At 36.5% G+C, this 17,187-nt stretch overlaps 1 protein-coding gene across 9 annotated transcripts in view; it reads left to right on the top strand.

Moving 5' to 3' along the window:
* Positions 1-16,968, top strand: part of NAALADL2 (N-acetylated alpha-linked acidic dipeptidase like 2) — a 473,876-nt gene extending 456,908 nt beyond the window's left edge. For all 9 annotated transcript variants that reach the window (XM_027647488.1, XM_027647489.1, XM_027647490.1 and 6 more), the window contains one exon: positions 15,334-16,968. In XM_027647488.1, the coding sequence (XP_027503289.1) occupies positions 15,334-15,532 (199 nt within the window). In that variant the 3' untranslated portion in view covers positions 15,533-16,968. The remainder of the gene's footprint in view (positions 1-15,333) is intronic.
* The last annotated feature ends 219 nt before the right edge of the window (positions 16,969-17,187 follow it).

Here is a 17,187-nt window from a genome sequence, read left to right as displayed (position 1 = left end):
AGAAGTCATGATGTGTGTCCGTGTGCGTCAGTACAAACTGTCTGAGTGCTGCAGCCCATCAGTGTGGAGTTTCATGGCTTGACCCCAAGGGCATGTTCTGAGTGCCCTGGGCTACACAGGAGGCAGTGTGGCCTGCTGGGATAATTTTGAAGGACTCTGCAGCTGAAGATACCCAATGGCTCATCCACACTGCTCGTTAGGGGGCATTCCCAGGTAAAATTGTCCCTAGAGCCATATTCAGGTTTTACTTTAGGGAAAATTGGTTTGCATGCTCAAAAAACAGAGCTTGGAAGGCAACACAGGAGATAGACCAAAGTCAAGACATAAAAGTGAATGAGGTATCTGTGTTATTTTGGCATATAAATGCACTTGCAACGAGAACTAACTGAAGTAACAGAACAGTTCTTTGTTTCAGTTGATGGGAAAAATTATCAAAAATCTCAATGCAAGTGATTGTGTCAAGCAGACATAAAACAGACACATGGTAGAAGTAGACTTGGGAAGGAAAGCAAAAAGTACAGCAACAGGAGGAAGAGATTCTTCCAAGCATTAGGAATGGCATAAAACAAGTGCAGTAATCTTTTAACAAAAGCAAAGGGAAAAAATAAGAAAGGTAATTGTGGGGAACTCAGCAATGTCAGCAAATTAAAGAAAAAACCCTGCAACTATAATAAAGAAAATATAATAATTACATTTGTGGAGGGGCTAATTTACTTCCTTCCTGCTGTGACCGGATTTATAACATAAAGAAATAAAACAAAATATCATTAAATAAAGTCTCATATTCCAGGTTTAGCACTGCTGTCTGTCTTGTCTGAACTGGTATGGTGTTGCAAAGGAGCCATAAAACTGCTTACTATAATGTAATGTGTCTGTGTTGCATTGCAAGGGCACATTGTTGGATCTGGCCCAGTTCTTTACTTGTAAAAATAAATTATGCCAAAACTTAGGATTCCAATAAGAGGGGTTTTGAGGTCTTCTAATATTTCAATTCTTGCACTGTTTGCAGTATTAAGTTTGTTATTTATCAAAATGTATTTGCTAGATATGCAGGTATAATGTGACTTAAATTTATCACCTGCTCTTCACAGTACTTCAGTGCAGAGCAGAAGTACTTTCACAGTTGGCAGTGTGGAAGTAAAAGTTTTGTATTTCTTCCCCTCCTAATTTAATTACATTTGATACAAGATTTAACAGTAGACAATAAGGTTGCTTCAAAGTTTGGGAGAAAACATTGACATTGACCTAACTCTGAATAATTTTACCAAATATCATCTGGAATATAAAACAGTAAAGGACACCTTGTATATCATCATTTAGATACTCATTTAAAAAGAATACACTCTTTATACTGTGCCAAGGTGTGTAATTGTTACCTTTAATGGAAAATCTACACAGATAAAAAAGTCAAGGACAATGTTAGGTTTCTGATTTCCTTTCTTGCCATTAAAAATCTGCAGTACAATTTCTTAATTAAAGGGGGGAAAAACCATCTAAACATATGTCTTTATTTGGATTATCTTTCACTTTTTGGGGATCGAAAGTCTTTCTATTAATTGATGGAGTTATATGAGTATATTTTGTGTTCTGAAGCTATAATTGTATTGCAGGAACACCAGAAGTACTTAAAAAACCTGATATACTTTTTTTTCTTTTGCTTCTATAACTTTAAGCTTATTCTTTTTGTAATTTGGTAAAGAAAACAAACAAAAAAATGAGTCTCACAGCCAGGACCTTGTATGCCATGTTTCATCCCAGTCAGAAGATTGATAGGCAAGTTATAAACCCCTGAAATAGTGGTTTATAATGGAAATGCTGGCAGCCCTTTAACTATAGCAGCACAAGCAGTACAGCAATAAATACTGTGCTTCATCTGTAAACAGAAATTTAGGATGCAGTTTGCAGCCTTGACCTTCAGGCTCCAACTGTGTTTAGATCATTAAGATTCCATAAATACTGTAATTTACAGCCTTCTGAAGGAAGAATTTGTGTGCACAGTAAAGGACGTATTCTTCACGAAAAAATGATTGCTTCCTGTATACCCATTTGGACTCATATTCTCAACCTCAATCAAAGTACTTGACAAATTTGCTGAAGTTTTAGGCATCATTTTTAGGCTTGTGTTCGTCCTAATTCACAGCTCTCTGGATCTATACTGTGTTTTCTGTCCTAGAACTTGAATTAAAAAGAAAGGTGGATTTTTTTCTTTATTGCAGGAGATAGGTTGCAATGTTACTTGTGCTTCTCCGCTACAAGGGAACTGATATATCTTTTCTGTATCTTTTTTTTTTTGGTATGGTTTGCACACACGTTGCCATAGCTATAGTCTCTTACTGTATATAGGTACTTAAAAAAATAAATGTCTCATTCCAGTCAATGTCATAGGGCAATATATGGGCATAATTTCTGCATTATTCATCTATAACAAGCAGTAAAATTAATCAAATTACTTTTTTTTATAATTAGATTAGGATGTCTGACTAAACTGAATCATGATTGACACTGGCAGGTTGTTCAATACAGTGTCAGTAAACACAGTCGTTTCGATGCTTATCCTTCTTACCTGAACTTCATGACATTGGACTGAAAATTCGACAATAGCACACTTTCCCTGTGATACTCTATTTCCAGCTGAGCTGGAAATATACAAGTACAGCTTTCATCAGGGTATTTTAGTCTTATCCAGAAATTTAGGCGGAATGAAAAATAATAGGTTGAGAAATATTATCCTGCTCTGCGAAAGTTACCCTGGGACTTGATTTGGGGTTAGGACAAAATCGCTGAGTTTTATTGTACCTGAAGAGCTTCTTTGATTCCCAGTGGTAGCCCTGGGTAGATGTTCTATTTCCAAAATAAGTGTGTAGGAACAGAATAGGATAGCTATTGATGTTCTTCATTATCTGTCTTTGTTTCTCGTAACATAGCCATAATATTGATAATTTTGTGGATTTATAATTTGTCATTATTTTAATGGAAAAAATCACTAGAAATTGATTTATTTAGTTTCTTACCTCTAACCATTTCTTGCTTTCCCCTCTTGCAATATATACTAATGTGGAACATTTCTGTGTATTTTCTGATTATCATATTTTGCTACTAGTAGCAATAACCACAGATTACACAGTAGTGGCATATAAAACGTTTTGTTACTTTAGGCACTGTACACAGAGAGGGGAAAAAAATATCTCAAGCATTTTGTCTGCTCAGTGAGGTGGTCAGCCTCAACAGAGACAAAAGAAGATTCCATAAATACTGATCATGTCTACTGTCATGCTTCTGCATGCTTTTCCCTCTACAAAAATGCCTACCAAAACCCTGACACCAGCAATATCATGGACAGCAAGACATCATGTATCTTCCTGGTGTTTATAAATGCTGAGTCCAAATCTTATGTTTACCTAGACTGAGTAAGAGTGTTCCCCCTGTTCCTTGTATATTTTATTGTATTTCTTCTGTTTGCTGATCCCTACAGCTTCTGACAACCTGTCAGCCTAATGTACCTGTCAAGTCTGTGTGTGCACTCCTTAGGTACCTACATGGAGAGCTTCTTGTCTCTGTGTTGAAATACATAACACTTCAATGAATAATAATATTGCAGAGAAATGAGATAATGAAGAAAACTTCATGAAGTATCAGACACGGGACACTCAGTGCAGTAAGATTTCCTGTCTTACTGAAAGTGTTCCGTTTCTTCAGGTCCGTGTCCAATTTTCGTAGCAGTAAGTATGCAGGATTCCCTAGAATACCCTGGGATGCTCCCACCAAAATTTCCAAATCTAAAAGAGTCACTAAAATCAGGGTTTGTGTCCTTGGTCTTTAAAATCAAAGCCAAAAATAGGTGCACAAGGGCTCAGGTTGTCATTTCTGCTCCAGTTAGGTGGGTTTTACTCCTAAAGGAGCATTGCCTAAGGATCAGTTATGTCCTCACTGACAGTTCTTTTAACAATTTTATAAAAGAATCAAAGTCAGCTTATGTAAAATCTTTCTTTTAAGAGTTTTATATTAGTGTGCCAAGTTTATCCTGTCCATTAAGGCTCAATGCATCTGCCACCACTGTTTATGGAATTGTTGCAAGGGTGATTGTGCTTTGTCTAATAGATGTAATTGAGTGAATTGAGTAATAAGTAGGTGAAAAGTAAGGATTTGGAAAGCAAGCTGTGTTTTCAACAAAGACCTCCAGCAGTTTTTATTGCTCATTTGTACTAATTTAACTTCTTCCTTTTACTTCTTTTTATCAGGGATACCCAAGTGTGACATTAACACTTCACTGGGCTAAAAATTATAACAAATCAGTTTCAATGCAAAATACTGGCAATAAGTGAAGATAGATTATGCACCCTGAATAAAATGAAAGAACAATCAAAAGATATTTTTAGTACCATACAAAAAAGTAATTTGCTGCTAATCTCCTGGTACTCAAGTGTGTGTTGTTCACCAGAACAAATGTTTTCCTTTCAGAATGAGATTTGTTATATACATTTCTGACATATGTAGATTCTGCTGGGTTTATTTCTGCTTTGCTGGTAAACTGCAGCAAATTCTCAGGTTTCAAAGTACACATACCCTAAGAGTCTAGTTTCTACAGATACATTTAGTTGGAAAATTAAAGACCTTATTAAATCTCCATGTATAAACAAGCTGCTCACTGGATTTACAGAGGACAAGCATTAAAGATGCAAATATCCTGCTAATCTTGAAGAGTAACATGGGTAAACATACAGTGCAATGTCATCTGAAAAATAAAACAAACCCCTAGCCCAGAGTTTCTGCAGAAGACAGTAATCCTGTCTCATTGTATAAACTCTGGAGATTTGTTTTTTTCATTTTGAATTCTTCATTTATGACTTCAAGTAGAAAATATCCCTGTCTCCTTTGTTGTAACATTCGAGACATTTTTGACTGACCTGAACCAAACACATGGAGTATTTTTATTGTTCTACATTGTATTATGTGGAGCAGAGAGTGATTTGATACAGTGTTGATGATTCTTAGTGTGGGAAATACTGAAATAATTCATGTTGCACTGGCAGTAGTAGATAATGTTCTGTCTCATATTATCTGCCATGTGCAATTTGTAAATACAATGCTAGAATTATGTTGGGGTAGAAGGAAAGAATTGTAGAATAGTGTACCTCAGATTTTGCTATTCAGTCAGAGTAAATGAATTTTCGTCTTACTGCATAGCAGTGATTTCCCATCTGACTTTTGACCCACGTACCTTGCATCTTTCAAAATTTGCAACTCTTTTTCTTCTACAATTTTTCACATTTTGTAAATTGAGTTATGAATAATGGCATTACTTGTTTCCCTTTCTAATCCTTCACTGGTGCTTCTCAGTTCTGCAGTTCTTCAGTTCCCTTCTTTCTCTCTGATATGCCTTTGTCCAAATGTATTTTTTACACCCAAAGTGCCCTCCCATTTTCTTTGACCTTGTTCCTTTGAACTCTTCAGTGTTTGAGCAGTCTGACTGTGGTTCATGCAAGTGTAAGTCAGAGATGACAACCTCAAATATTCAGCAAAGAAGCGACACAGTTTCAGCCAGACTTGTTGCATTGTAGCTCCCTTCATGACGTACTAAGGGCAAGAAAATCACAAGAAATATTCCAGGTATAGTGTTATATTTTCTCCAAGAATGAGGGAAGGCAAAAAGAAGTTTCATGAGGTAGGAGAACAGTGGCAGCTCTGTACAGTCAGGAGATCTAAAATGCAGTGCAGAGCTTGGTAAATCTGAAATTAATGCTTGCATAGAAGATGATTTTTTTCCCAGTGTTTGGTAGCAGACATCAAATGGAAGGATTAGGTTCTTGGTTTACATGCTTCTGTAAACAGAGGTTGTGTGTCTGGTGACGAGGGTTTATAAAAGTGGGAACAATCATGAGTTGGTATGCATAGTGTTTACCACTAGTGTAAAATTGAATAGACTGAGTCATCTCTGCAGGTCACCCCTGATTAGAAAATCATGCATAAGAATATAATTACAATTCTTAAATACCAGGTTATTATTCCTAATCTCAGAGACAAACCAATTAGTTAGTAGCATGACAAGCAATGATGTGTATTTAACTAGGATGGTACAAGCTAAGAAATATCTGAATCCTGAACAGATCCTGAACATTGCATTCTAATGTTAGAATCATTTTAGCTATCATTTAGCTATCATTTTCTTTAGAAAAAACGCAACAATGTGTTTGGCACACGTAATTTCAGTTTAAAATCATAATTTAAGTCAAATTCATACATGCAAGTCATTAGCAGAATCTGGAGTAACACCCTTGATAATAGGTGGACTAAAAGTATTTTATTCACTTTATTCCTTTTAAACATTGCCGTGACTGCTATGTGAGAGTATAACATGGGTGGAAGGACAGAGGAACTCCCTCCTCTCTTGAGCAGCTCCCAGAAGCCAGGCCTGATTAAGATCACTTTGAGTTCGCTCACGTGGTGCAGGCACTCAAAATGGGATTTGAGGGACTGGGAAGAAGATTCTGTCATGAATCTGCACATTCAGTGGATCATAATGTACTGTTGGGGTTAAACTCTGAGTAGCACAAGAAGCTTTCCCCAGGATACCTTTTCCTATCAGTGCAGCTCCCCAGAACAGGCATAGTTAGGAAGGTTTAAGAGCTGTTTAATTTGTGATGGACCCGTAGATACAAATTTAAACAGCATGAGCATTCTCAGTGGACTGGACAACTTCGGGAAGAGTTCTGACCTGGTCCTCCCAGCCCCTGTGGGAGGAATGAACAGTGCTGTGGTTATTCATTCTCTGGACTAGTCAGGTACAATTTCATCCTCTGGGAGAGTGAATCTGTAACATTCATCTGTGTGTGGAGCAGCACATTTATCCCAGCACACATCAATAGTAATTACTGGTTGATAATGCTCTTACAAATTCCTGCTACGGTTATTATTTTTCTCATGACTGATAATCATGCTGAATTATGACCTTTCCTAAAACTGAGGAGGTACAATAAAGTGAATGAAATTCATACTCAAAACACCCGATCCATATGAGTGGCAATTGAAATGTTTTTTCCTTTGGAATCACCAATACATGTAATAGCCATGAATTAATGACTGTATTTGTTGTCTTGTAAATTTTTACTATTTAAAGAGCATTTGCTGCATAAATACTACTGAATTAGCCATCTGCAGACATGTAATTATGGCAGACTTTAAAGCTTATTTAAACGGGGAATGTGGAAATCTTTTCATTACACCTGCAAAAGCAGAAAACCACTGTAATCAGGGATTATGTCATGGCTGGAAACCAGATTTCTCATTTCCCTGATATGAAGGGTAAACCTGCATTTACATACCTTAATTTATTTTTCTCTTCTATACTTCTCATTAATTTTTTTCATCCTTTTAATTAGATTGATTTGTATACTTAAAGACTTCTCTCTGTACATCACACTCATTATGTTTGTGATCCAGTAAATATTACTGTGCATATATTGTAATTTATTACAGCATTGGTTGTCCCAAAGACAAGCTTTTATCCAGGAAATACAATTCCTCATGCTTCCCAAGAACGTCCATGGTCTTGGCCTTGCAAAAAAACTGATTTTTTTTCTGTAAAATGACATTTATTTTAATATATGGCCCATTTCACAGCCGTTGTTCTGATAACTGTAAAAAAAACTCTCCCAGCTGTTCCATGAGCTCAGTCCAGAGTTCTCATGCCAACAACTACCAAGCAGGATGCAGTTTCCACTCAACTGTCCCTTGCTGGCAGATCTTGCTTGGGTCTATGCTTATGGTGCTAAATAGGGCAAGAATATTTAGTTACAGAGAAAAATCTACTGTAATCTCAGAAAGCTATACAAAGTATTAGATTTTGGATTTATTAAATACGACAAAAACTTAATATTTTATACATGATTTCATTTTTTCTTATAAATGGTAGGGTCAGTAACATTTTTTGGATCCAGTAAATATATGATTTTGGTCATGACAGATGAGAACCACTTATGTATGTCTGCAGTATTAGCCAGGAACACATCTCGAATATACTACAAATATAAAGGAGATTCATTGGGAAAATAGTTAATATGCAAAATTCTTCCACTAAGAAATTACCCAGGCAATAGGGCTTAGGAATTTGATGATGAGATCATTAACAGGAAAATTACCTTAACTGGGATTAAAAAGAAGTGTTAATTTTGTGTGTATGCATGCCATTAAAGGTAATAAAGATACAACTTTGGCATTTCCTTAAAGAATGTATTATGACATAATTAATCTTTTAGCCATAGTTAACTCTTATGATAATGACACATCTGATTTTAGCTGTGATGGTAATGGTCTCACATCACATGGTATAGAGTTACTTAAGATGATAAACTTAGTCAGGATCAGAACTGAAGATCAAGGTCAAACCTATTTACTTCACTGGGCACTGGCCCCTGAGTGCAGCTTCCTTTAAAAATGGTTTTCCTCCTTAGGAATCAGATGTTAAACATGATTTCTAAATAAAAAGCCCTATGAAGCCATCAGAACATCAGCTGTGAGCCATTTGGAAATAATATTATTAATTCACTTCCCTCAAGTCCTTCAAAATAGTAGCACATCTGCTTTGAATTCGAGTATTTCAGACTGAGACATCCTTAAAGGACAAACAGTTTCCTCCAAATTATTCACATAAGCATATGTTTCTTTCACTTCAAAAGCAAGTGTAGCATAAATCATTCAAAGAACAACATGCCTACGTTTGTTACCAATAGCTACATTATTTGAAAGTTAAAAAAGTATATTTCATACCAGTTGCTGCCAGGAAAATACAATTTTAAAATACAGTTATATCAGATTTGTTCAATGCATCATCATTCTTTCCAGTGTACATGCAAGTCCTTGTTCTAAGAAATCACAGAAAAAGTATTTGTGGATTTTCAAGGAATTTTTACATTTTTGTGGAGTATTCATCATTCATCACCTCCATAGAGGGTTTGAAAGTTCTATGGCAAAGAGTCTGATGGGGGTTTTGTGGCTTCTTCAGGAATTTCTAGATAAAGTCGCTTAATTAATTTCTGTAAAACTCTAGGGAAAATAATGCTTAATTACAGGACTGCTCTTTAGCAGTGATAAATAGTGACTTGCAACTTCTGAAGAACAGATGCATCCTATTTTTTTCTCTTTTGTTCCTCCTCTGTGCAGTCACTCTGTACTGTTGAAGCTGCAGGATGGATTCTTCTTACTTACTGATCTTGTTTACTCCAAAGCACAGAATAAATCAGGCTCCTAAACTCAGCAGATTTTCACCATGAGAAAAACTGTGAGTGCACAGTAATGTTGATGTTCAGCACTGGCAAATAGATATTTTATTGCAGCCTGATTTCATTCAAACTCAGTCTTTAAACTAGTCAGACTTGTTAGCTCCATTAGTCTTATTTGAGGCTGTTCCAGAACATCAGGCCTCTTATGATTAGCCACTGGCATCAAATTTCCAGTTTTATATATTATCCTAGACACTATTTTCTATCATAAGTCACAAAAATGAAGAAATTATTGTTTATGTAATACAAGTGAAAAAATTTCACCACAGGTTGTCATGGATTCAGTCATAGACTCATTTTTTTTCTAAGCTGTTGCAGAACATTGTCAACATTGTCAGAAAATCAAGATTAGCATTGTTAGCTTTATTTTATGTCAGTTTTTTCTGTTGACAGAAATTATTTAACTATCAAAAGATTTGTTTCCTTACATGTTTCAGAACAGAAGTGAAAGTGAATGTTTTCTCTGAACGTTGAATTTTGGTCATAAAAAAATCCTCAAGCAACCTTTACTTGGCTTAATTTCTTTAATAGATCTTTCTCTTTAGGATTCTGAATGCTCCTACATGCAAATTGGAATCTGGTAGATGAATTTGTAACGATCCCCAAGACAGTTTTAAGGGCAGGAATGTGTGTAGGTGAGGGTAGGATGGGGGTTTATAAAGTCAGTTCTTTAGTTGAAGACTGTCTTCAAGTTGATAAGGGCTGCTCCCTACCTTTAAAAAGTACTGTAACCAAAGAGAACTGTAGGGAAATAAAAGATAATGTATCTTGTAACTGCTATCCTTCCAGTTCGGCTTCTCCTTTTCCCTTTGTTTATTTGGCAGGCAGTCAAGCCAAGCCAAGCATCAAGACACTACACAGGGCTGCCAAAATCGGGATTTATTGTTTTAATGAGTCCTGTTCTAAACTGACCTCTCAGAAATGTATTCAAACCTGGAATAATTATCTCCTTGTAGTCCCATTTCCCAACAGGATTCTGTTCATGCAGACTTACCATAACCTCTGTTTGCCACAAGTGATTCAATTAGAGGTGTCCTAATACCTGTCTCTTATGCAAGATAAATTTCTGTCTAGCAGGGAATGAATTTATCTGGTTTGCCACTGTCACATAACAATGCCTTTGAAATGCCTTTCAGTTGGTTAGACCTTATTTAGGTTTGATATCTAGATTACCTTTAGCTTATCAACTGCTGATAACATGCAAATACATACTTTTCAGGCAGACACTCACCTCTGAGTGTACATGATTTTAATACGTCACTTTCTGGGATATATATTGGTAGAACAGTTTGCAGCCTGTAGACGAGGACACTAAGGGAAGGCAGTTGATGGTTCTTTAAAAAGGATAGGATGTGTAGCAAACAAAAGTTAGGAACAACATATTAGAAATAAAGGATCCTTAAATATGATGTGCTGAGTTTTTGGGAACTTAAGACAGTGAAGGATAGTGACATTAGCAGATCTAAGGACACATAATGACAATTTACAAGGGAGAATATTTTCTCCTGGTCTCTAATTTTATAATTATAAACCTTCTGCCACAATAGTGCTGTGAAATAAAACAGATAATATAACTGCATATGGGTGTCAAAAAGTTTAGAAAATAAGAAGAGAGGAAAGGAGAAGAACTGTTGGAGATGGAAAGGATAAGGAACCCAGAGGAAGAAGGGAAACTTTCTGTACCATCATCATAAAATTTTCTTAGGTGCAAACAAGTGTAAATAAATGGTTATAAATCAGCTCATGCTGTTTTCAGGGAAGAAGAATTTATAATATTTTTATGTCCTACAGTAAATAAACACCCTGTGGAAGTGGAAGTTCCAAAATGTAAATATTGTTATTAGAATACATTTGTTTATTTACCAAGGTAATAATATTTTATGTTTTACAAACATGAATGAAAACAAACTCGTAGATGTAAGAAAAGTCCATTCAAAATTGAACAGTATCACAAGAAAGTGAAATTCAGAGAATCCTTGTTCTGGTGTGGTTTTTCTTTTGTGGAGAGTATAAGAAGAAACAATTTAAGGATTTATAAAATTGAGTTTGTGAGGATGCTGAAGTCATAGCACATTGTGTTTTAACTGGAATAGGCAGAGGCTGCCCATAGCATTTACCTGCAAACAATTCTAATGTGATTCCAAAGAGAAAACCTGCCCTCATTTCTTGTGGGACAGTGTACTTGCCATCATGTCCTAATGATTTAATAATTAATTTTCAAAATCTCAAATGTAGGCTCTTAGATGGGAGTCTGCTTGTAAGTACCTGAATAATTGAGCTTGTGTTGCACATTACCTGCAGACAAACTTTTCTTATAAAGTAAAAAATCCTTTTTCATGACAAGAATAATGTAATAATCTAGTTTTATCCTGTACCATCCAGTTGTTCTACTATAACCTCCAAAATAGTTTGAAGTCGTGTTAAAATCAAATTTTTAGTGTGATCTGTCATTTCAAGAAGTTTTCAAATTCATTCTGGCCTGGTGGGAATGACATTACCTCCTTATTTGTGATAATGTAGAACAGCATTTAATGGCATTATTTTGATCAGTAATGCTTATGTTCCTAGGTCTGAAAGGGCTCATAAAAGTTTTAGAAGAGGCTCTGTTAGAGTTCAGTGTTACAGTTTCTTTGCTTCACTTTGCTAAGGCTGGTTCTTTCGTTTGGAGACATTTTACCTCTTTCAGTGGTACTGCCTAAAGTTATTACTTACGTTTCCTGCTTCAGCATTACACTTTTCAGGTCACTGCAATGTGTCATAGAAACAAGTCCATTAAGATGAATGATGTGTGTTGTAATTTCATTAGTCTCATCAATAATGTATTGCAGTTTTTTGTTTGGGAGTCTCTTTTTGTTTTGTGTGGGTCAGACTGACTGTGTGAATTATATTTGGAAGATCAAAATAGTTAAAGATGAAGGTAGATACTTAAGCAATTAGACCAGAGACTGGAATTGTTGTTTTAGAGGTGTAGGCTACAAAACCAATTTGTGTTAAGGAATGTTTAAGTAATTGAATTTCACAGTATAAATTAAAGTCTCTTGCTATCATTATGGATGTTGTGGGCACATAGTGATATCTTGTGCCAGTGAAATGACTGGGGTTTATTTTTCAGTCCCTGTGTAATCTTTAATGAAAACACTTTTCTGACTTGTAAAGGCTTGGAATTAATAAACTGGACTGACCATTTTTTTTTCATTTGATGAAGCTTGGACAGAGATAAGAAGTAAACTTGTATAAATTGTTTCTCATGAACATGCATAAAGAGAGAAATCATTTTATGCAACAAAGGAGTGGCATGGCTTGCCAAGCAATGATAAGTAATTGGAAAATATAAGATCCCAGTCAGAACTTCTAGCAGAAAATTCAAAAAAACAGGTGCTGTATAATGTCACTTACTATTATTTGCATACATTAAAAAAGTAGGTTCTGTCATACCATTCAATCAGCTATGCTGAAGTCATATTACTATAGCAAAAGTTAAAATATTATTTAAACTGTGACAGCAGACTGCTTGTCTCTGTCATTCATCAAACCACTAAGCTTTTCTCATCAGACACTAATTTGCACCACACTCAGGTGGGAAGGGCTAGGAATACCTGTCTTTTACAGTGGATCACTTGCCCGTGCCTTTACTGTGGAATCACTTGTGATTCCAAAATCACAGCAGTAAATTTAAACTGTATTAACATCCTTATGTGTCAAGGCAAACCATCTTTTTAGCCTGTGTGCCTTGTTTGGAGCACATTTGAAGATGGGGCAGGAGAAGACCTGTTCCTATTCACCACAAATGTCTCAGCAGTCCCAAAAAGTTCCAGTGTTCAGACCATCCTCTCTTTTATAGTCTGATTTCTAGCAGTCTAAGTTAGTGTTATTCTGCTGAAGGTTATCATCTTCTGATGTTTTTATTAGTTGACATTACCCCAATAAAGGAATAGAGAAATCCTAATGTAGATCAGGGAGCCAGTATTGTAGGCATTTGGAGTAGAATTCCAGCTCAGTCAAACTCTCCCAGCCACCAGCAACCAGATCTCTCCTAAGAGTAGAAAGTAATGTGATTATTTCTAACACTGTCCTTGCTCTTCAAGGTGTTTGAGAGGTTGTGAACAGGCTTCTTTCTCCCTATGAACTACAGGAACTATAGAGGAAAGTTCTTCAAAAGCCTGGTTCTGCTTGCACTGATCTCAGCAGGAATCCCTGAACTGATTTCAGAGGGAGCAAAATCAATCCCTGCTTTGAAAAATACAGTATTTTCCATAGCACAGCCTATCCTTAAAAACCAACCAACCAGGAATTTGTCTGGTTCTCAACATATGGAGTTTTCATTTACTATATCACAGGGACTGCTTTGGGACAGTCCACGATATAACTTGAGTCACCTTTGATGCATCATAGTGTGAGGAACAGCAGCATCAGCTAAGAGCTAAGGAACAGCAGTGCAAGCTGAGGAAGTTATTGCCACATCTGCCTGTTAACAGTCCTCCTGATGGAAATTCCTGTCCCTGCTGAGCTGTTCCTGGAAGTGCTTCTAACCTGTTTCAGTCTGAATGATGTAGGTCAATAATGACCTATTGTTTAAACTGTGTAAGCTGTCCTGCTGCTGCTGTGTTGGATTCAACCCCTTTCCCTCCTCTGTTTAAAGCTGCAATGTGTTGCATTGCAGAACGCTTGAAATGGATGTATTGCTGTCAGGGGATGAAAAGCTCACCTTTTCTATTGCACATTGCTGGGTTTCCTGTTTTCCTGGCATTGTCTTATGTGAGATGTAAAATTGTCTTATGAGGATAGGAGTTATTTCCTATCTTTGAAAAACACTGCCTCTGATTCAAAACATTTTTTTTTTTAACTGAAAATCATGGCAGAAGATTGTAGGTGTTCTGTGCTGTCATTTATAGGGTTACTTTGTTACCTTTCCCCCTGGCAGACTGGCAGTTAGGTGATTCCTATAATAATAAACTGTCCTTTTGTGGTCATCTGTCTTGTAGGTACTTGACAGTTTTATTACTAATTTGGAGTTGCCATTTGGCCTGTTCTGTCACACAATTAGGTTACTAACAAAGTATGTAAGTTGTCTTGTTTCTTGCTGGTTTCATTCCATGAATCAACTTCTCCCCTGCCCTGAACACCTGCCTTGTATTTAAAGATAAGGTCCTGCACCAAATCACTGTAGCTTTCCTGTTTCAAATTTCACTCATTTCTGTTTACAGTCAAAGGAGCTCCTGGGTGGAGATTTATGATATTTATATGCTCTTCTAATTAAAATAATGATTACACCTGGTTTTGGATAACATTTATAGCCTGCTTCAAAGAGTCTCATTAAAATCACTGACTAGCTTTGAATTCTGAGCCTTCCACACCTCATACAGATAACATTTCCAAGGGATCAGACAACACTCTTGCATGTGTTTTTCTATAAACCATTAAAAAGTTTTTCAGATATTCTAGGAAAACACAGATTTTGTTTCACAAGGGTATAGCTGTGTCTGCTGTTTATTTCCTTCCTCGAGTGTGTACCATTAAAGATGGGTTGCTCTTGTTCTGATGCCACAAAGGATTATTGATGAAATAAAGGCTCTGCTGAAGGCAATGAGAGTTTCACCATTGACTTCAGTGTAGCTGGAATTTCACCTCTGAAGTGGGAAATAAATAACAGGAACAGACAGGAAAAACAACAAAAAGCCCAAACCTATGCTGAGGGTTCACAGCAATAAACAAACTTTTTTTTTAGAGGGGAATAAATGGAATCCAGCTGAGACACAAAATCCTTCATGAGGGATGTGATAGGTGTAAGCTCATGCTTTTGAATAAAATCTTGGAAGGTCAAAGAAGAATGTGAGATTTCTTTGATGGATTTAGTGACTGTTTCAATGTATGTACACGTAGTTCAGTGAACAAGGTATAATAAATATGCAGTTGTCTTTCACTTTGCCATGGGTCAGGTTTACTGTGCATAATATGTATCATCCATAAAGTGTGGATGATACTTGCAGGGTTTCTTGATGGCTTCTGATGAACTGTTTTGAGTAAAAAGTTTACCATTCTCTCCATTGTTCTCTTCTAGAAATATTCTTTACAGAATGGATGAAAGGACCAGCCAGTTTTCAGTACTGCTGGAGGCACTGGAGCACTGCAAACTGCATCAGTCAAATGAGACCATTCAAACAGCCTTGTCAGAGGTGCTGAACAGCATCAATTCAGCTCAGGTTTACTTCAAAGCAGGACTTGATGTGTTTGAGACTACCTTAGCTGGAACGAAATGAGAGGATTCTCTGCATTCTAAGACATTTGTTTACAACTTGCTAAACAAAAGTTCGACTTGGACCAGAATTGCTCTGAGGATGACACATTTCTCAACTTTTCCTTCAGTTGTCGCTTAAAGGTACTGCAGAGCGTGGTTTTATAAATATAAAGCAGTCTTTTGCACTGTTCACAGTATATCTCAAATGTCTGTTCCTGAATGTACAAAACATAATGAGAGGGAATAACACTTAAGATAGGATTTTTTGGAAGGACATCTGCTGTATTTTTATATGTAAAATATGTTTTTATGACTCAGATCTCAATCTTGCGAAGTAACAAGCACATCCTGCAACGCGCTGAAGACCTGGTTCTGAGACACCCCAGCTGTCTCACCCGGGTGAGCTTTCCATCCCTGCTCTGTCAGAAAAATCTGACTTAAGTATACTCTTGTGTTTCTTAACTTCTTCAGCAAGCTCATCTTCTTCCTTGCTCGGTTCAGAGTAAGTAGTTGAAGGATGTGGCGTTTCCTCAATTGTCCAGCACCAGAGTAAAAATGCACAAAACACCTTTACCGGTGCAATCCAACATCTTTACTCCTGTGGAACAATAAATACCTCAATTCTGAGAATACAGATAAACTTTTATTATTCCATTTCTGTATGAAAATAAAGAGTTGTTTTCTCTAATGTTTCTTGGAGAGAAAATTTTTGCGATGGTTTCAAATGATTTGAAAAGTTGGAATCAACAGTTACACTTGCACAAGAATACTTTCAATCTTTATTTTAAATAAAAGAACTGCCTAGTCTTATAAGGCTACAGGCCTTATAAGCTTATACATTACCAAAACAGCCCACTTCAAGGTCTCTCTAAATTTCCAGAGAGCTTTAAATGAAAACAAGACCTCCAAGTCCTGGAAACAGTTTTGGGATTCCATCACTCAGACACACCACCCACTATTCCAGGCCTGCCATATAGCAACTGGATTGTTGTCAAAAAGCACAAGCAAAACATAAATGCTGTAGAACCTGCTGTAGAGCCAGGAATTCCACTCTGGAGGCACAAGCTGGTGAAGCATGTTGCAGGGCTAAAACTCAGAGCTGCTTTGCACTGGGGGGAGCCCTGTATGAAGGCTCTAATGATACCATTACTTTTTGGCCAAAGTAATCTGTGAATGAAAGGATCAGGAGGTTCAGTGTCCTCTGAGGGGATATACACATTTGAGAACTGCAGGTCTTAATAATGTAAACAATGGAAATTGTTAAGCCCTGTTGGGTTTAGAGTTTTACAATCTCAGATGATTCTGGGGTTAGAGCTTAAAAAATTAATTTTATATAGATACTTAGAATTGAAATATAATTTATTTAATGGAAATGTTAAATGTATTGTTACCCGTTTTACCATGGAAATTATTAAAGGAACATTTCAGGTTGCAATAAAAATGGAAAAAGTGTCTGTATTAATGTCTAAAAATTGCCTTCTGGAAAATTTCAAAGTGCACAACTTGATGAAAGACTTTTGAAAGTTCACATAGCAAGCAATAAGAGTTGTTTACAGATCTGGGTTTCTCTTTCCAAAGTCATTGGCAAACAGGCCTCTATAAGCAATGACCCACGACTGGGTACATGTATCTGTGCATTTCTTTGCAAGTTATTATCTTACAATGGACAAAACACCC

Source organism: Corapipo altera, unplaced genomic scaffold, assembly GCF_003945725.1.
Source record: "Corapipo altera isolate COAL_440 unplaced genomic scaffold, ASM394572v1 113, whole genome shotgun sequence".
Lineage (NCBI taxonomy): Eukaryota > Metazoa > Chordata > Aves > Passeriformes > Pipridae > Corapipo > Corapipo altera.
Note: the sequence above shows the minus strand (reverse complement) of the source record. Positions and strands in the feature narration are given on the sequence as shown.